The 4,446-nt window shown below is 40.3% G+C and overlaps 1 protein-coding gene across 1 annotated transcript; it reads right to left on the reverse strand.

Annotated features, from left to right (window-relative positions):
• Positions 1–2,682: 2,682 nt before the first annotated feature.
• LOC121021135 (olfactory receptor 52E4-like) lies at positions 2,683–3,635 on the reverse strand. Its single transcript, XM_040461354.1, is given in 2 exon segments — positions 2,683–3,068; positions 3,071–3,635. Coding segments are annotated over 2 exon segments (951 nt in total).
• Positions 3,636–4,446: the final 811 nt, after the last annotated feature.

Genomic DNA, 4,446 nt, shown 5'->3' on the forward strand with positions numbered 1-4,446 from the left:
TTTGAACATAGATGGGTGGGAGTCAGTGAACAGCTCTAACACATAACTCAAGCCCAAGGTTCAGAAGAGGACCAATGGTTAAATCAGAGCCCTGAACTCCTCCTATGTCTGCAGGAAGTGATGAGTGAGGGTCACCTCCAATCAGCATGTCAGCACTATTGTGATGGCTTCATCTTCTGGAATTCCATGAAAGAGAAACTTCGCTGTCCAGAAAATCTTATCTGCTCACCAAGCCGCTCTACTGAACCCAGGTCCTAGCCATGAGATCTCAGGACAACCCCATAGATACGGGTCACAAAGCGTCTAGAGTCAAATGGCTGATTTTCCAAGCTGGTGGGTACAAGAAAAAGAGTCACAGAGTTCTCTAAAGAGGAGAATTGAGGACTGGGCTGATGTGCTCAGCCGGATCTAGGCTCAGGGCACCCTGTCAGACAGCAGTGCCGTCCCCAACCAGTCCCATGTACCAGAAACAAACTTAGAAAATTTTGAGGAAGCTACTCCAAAGCACAGAGGTACCCTGGGAAGGGAGCCTAGGACAGGGACTCAACCAGGTCTAAGCAGTTTGCTCATGGTCCATCTCAGGACCAGCATTATAATGAATCCCATTCCACATTATGTACACTATTACTTTTACATTGAATTTTACCAATATCACATATAGATTTAACCAGCGGTCTGTATACATGCCATAGACTGCTTCATATCATTGACTGCAGAATAAACCCTGTCTTTAGTATGTTTATATGTGGTATAGATATGGATGGCCAGGGAGTTGGCCAATCTTTACCACTCACCACTGATGGACCACACTGGTGAGGACTGTACCAGTTTCACTCTGTTACTCTTCTGCTTGTTCCTGTACTTAGGCTTTCTCTAGTCTCCTTTCTGTCATCACCAACACCAATCCTAGGATACTCGCTCTCTCTCCCACTTTCCTAGATATCTCCATATGGGACCAATGGTTGAGCCTCATGTACATACATAAAATATTTTCAACCTAAATGTTTTACAAGAGCTAAGAGTTTGTGGATTTATATGATTTGTATGAGTGATCTATATGATTTATATGAGTTATCTACTCTTGTTATAATCAAAATGCTGCTAAATATGCATGCACTTTATGCACACAAGTTCCTGCCTTTATTTGGACCTTGGTTTTCTTACTTGTAAAATAAAGGAGAAATATAAAATAAATGGGAAAGATCAGGTGAATTTTAATGTCTTCCCAACTTCAAAATATTTTGTCCATTAGATTTTAGGACTAAGAGACAGAGGCTGAAAAAAACAAACAAGCAAACTTTTTCATGCTCACAGGAGTAAGGGTATTTCACAAGGTGCTATAGGACCCAAGAATTTTGCTTTGCCAGTATCAAACTTCAGACCAAGAGCTGCTCAGATTCACCCAAATTGCCCAGATTTACAGAAATTGCAACAGGTATTGTTGCTTTGCTTGTACTCTTAGCTATATCTATCCTCATTTTCTGATATTCCACTCTGGTGTGCTTTTGAGTATTTTGCTTACCATCATGCAAAACGAGAATGTGGTTCTGAAACAGAAGATATGATGAAGATTTCTGATTTTTTTTAAAAAGAGCCCTAGTCAGTCACAAATTAAAGTTCAGTGATCCTTTCATCTAGTTTATAGCAAACTACATTCTCCACCTATAACTGGAGTTTGGAAAATGGTACTACCTATTGGAAATCTGCATTATTAATAAATTATACTGAGATTATTCTGAATTCGCTATCAAGACTGATTTTGTGCTTAAACCATAGGAGGATGCTGATTTCCTTTTCCAAATTTTCTGGAATCTTGTATATATGAAGGTAAATGGGTAGCAAAGAAGGAAAATTTTAGGTAGAATTCAGTTAGAACTAGACATAGAACACATACAATTATTCACATCTAAAATGACTTTGCTGTAAGTGAGGAAATAATGTCATATATCTTTAATGTCTAAACTGTATTCTCCCATATTCTTCAATTCACAGATACTTGGTTTATTGGAGAAACAGTGAAGAAGAGATAGAGAGAGAGAGAGAGAGAGAGAGATAAAAAGAGAAAGAGAGAAGGGAGGAGGGAGGGGGGAGGAAAAAGAGGGAGAGAAGGAGGAAGAGAGGGAAATGGGAAGAATTAGATTAGAAAGAAGAAAGGGAACAAAAATGACAGTAAGAACAAGGCAGGGGAACCATTAAAATGAAAATGAGTAATGACTCTAGAGAAGGAAGACAAAACTTGAGGATTAATATACAGAATATAAATCTGTGGAACAGATGCACTAGTTTAGACACTGTCACCAAGCCATGGCTTATACCTTATTTTCCTCATCTACAAAGTGAGATTGTTGAATCAGTGTTCCTTCAGGGTCTAAACGTACCTAAAGAGAAGACACATGGAAAAATGGGGAGTGTTCTCATCTTTTCCCACCAGCCATTCTACTCCCAAACCACTGCTGCCTCCAGGACATCTTCCTTTTCCATCAGTGCTTTCCCTTCGTCCAGTTACATGGGGTGGGTGGGTAGAGCAGACAGCAAAGTTACCCGTCAACTCTAAATGAATTCCAATAAAAAATAAAAATCTGGCTACTGCTATCTACTCTAATAGGAAATTTGAAGCAGAGCTCAGATTATTAAAATGTGGGTGGTATGTGGATATATTTTCCAAATGTTGACACAGAACTATTATTTCTGTACAAATATCTTCACAACTCTCTCTCGGATGTGTTTGGTCCTGACTCCATAGATGACTGGATTAAGGGCCGGTGGGACAACCACATAAAGATTAGCCAGAAGAATATGGATATAGCGGGGAATGTTTCTGCCAAAACGGTGTGTCATGAAAGAAAAAAAAGCTGGCGTGTAAAAGCACAGCATGACACAGACATGAGAACCACAGGTATTGAGAGCCTTTAGCCAGGCATCCTGAGAAGGAAGGCGGAAAACAGCTCGAAGGATAAGCACATAGGAGGAGGCAATCAGGATCACATCCACAATGATATTAGAAATCACCATGAGCCCATAGATAATGTTGACCTTGATGGGTGCACAGGCCAACCGGGCAAGACCATGTGCTCACAGTACGTATGAGGGATGATGTGATGCCCACAGAAGGGCAACCTCAGAATGAGAAACACGAATGGAGTCACAAGAATTAAATTTCTTCCAACAACAAGAGAAGCTAGGATGCTGACGGTTCTATTGGTGAGGATCATGGTGTACTGGAGAGGGTTGCAGATGGCAACAAAGCGGTCATAAGCCATGGCCACCAGGAGAACAGTCTCCATTCCTGTGAACATGTGGATAAAGAACATCTGGGCAAGGCAGCCCCCAAAGCTGATCTCCTGTTGGTTGAACCAGAAGATGCCCAGCATTTTGGGGATGGTGGACGTGGACAGACCCAGATCGATCATAGACAACATGGCCAGGAAGTAGAACATGGGCTGGTGGAGACTGTGTTCAGTCTTGATCACAAAGAGAATGGTGATGTTCCCCACAAGGGCAATCAGGTACACAATGCAGAATGGGAAAGCAATCCAGATATGTACAGTTTCCAGTCCTGGGATTCCTAGCAGGTGAAACAAGGGGGGATGGAAGTGGGTGTCATTGATGGAAGTCATTCTCCCAGCAAGTGTCATTGAATTCCTGTTGAGGCGTAGGTATCTCACTCTCTATATGATCTTTTCTTTATCAAGGTCATAGGAAATGAAGAGAACCTTAACTGGTGTGCTGGAGGTAATAGCAGGAGTGGTTGATTGCAAACTTTAGAGATTCTGCTCTTTCCAGAGGGTAATTGAGTAACTCTCAATACATGTTATTGTTCTGAGATGAATTGTAGGTGATATTATGTGTACCTTTAACTTTTGTAATAATGTGAGTTCTTTGAAGGAACTTATAGTCTTTCACCTAGTAGTGTATGCTTATCTGCTTGATATTTTCTTCCATTTTTTTTTTCAAATAGCTCCTTTTTCATTTTTGGGAAACTGCTATACCCGGTACTTCTCAAAGTGCGATCTGGTGTTAGAGAATCCAAAGTCCAAATGAGAAAGACCGAATTATACCATTGGCTGTCTTTTGATATAATATAAATGTAGGGATTTACCTAATGGATCTCATATAGTCACATAACTTAAGGGTGGTCAATCAGATGGTCTTTCTTTAAATTTCCCTCAATCTATCTCTCCTATGAGACCGTTGTTGTTTTTGATGATTCCTGATCTTATGGAATGCCTTAGTTTCCTATCCCACACCTCCAGACTCTGTTTATTCTGCCATTCCCTAATGTTCTTACAATAAATTACCTTTTGCTTATCAATTAAACTACGTTCATCTTTCTTACAACATATAATGAACATAGAAAATTACACCTTGTCCTTAAGTTGTTCCTGGCTTCAGGTATGAATAGATAAAACAAGTAACAAATTTCAGTGACACAAAAATTGAAGTGTT

The sequence above is a fragment of the Herpailurus yagouaroundi genome, unplaced genomic scaffold, assembly GCF_014898765.1.
Source record: "Herpailurus yagouaroundi ecotype Mexico unplaced genomic scaffold, PumYag 255, whole genome shotgun sequence".
In the NCBI taxonomy this organism is placed as follows: domain Eukaryota; kingdom Metazoa; phylum Chordata; class Mammalia; order Carnivora; family Felidae; genus Herpailurus; species Herpailurus yagouaroundi.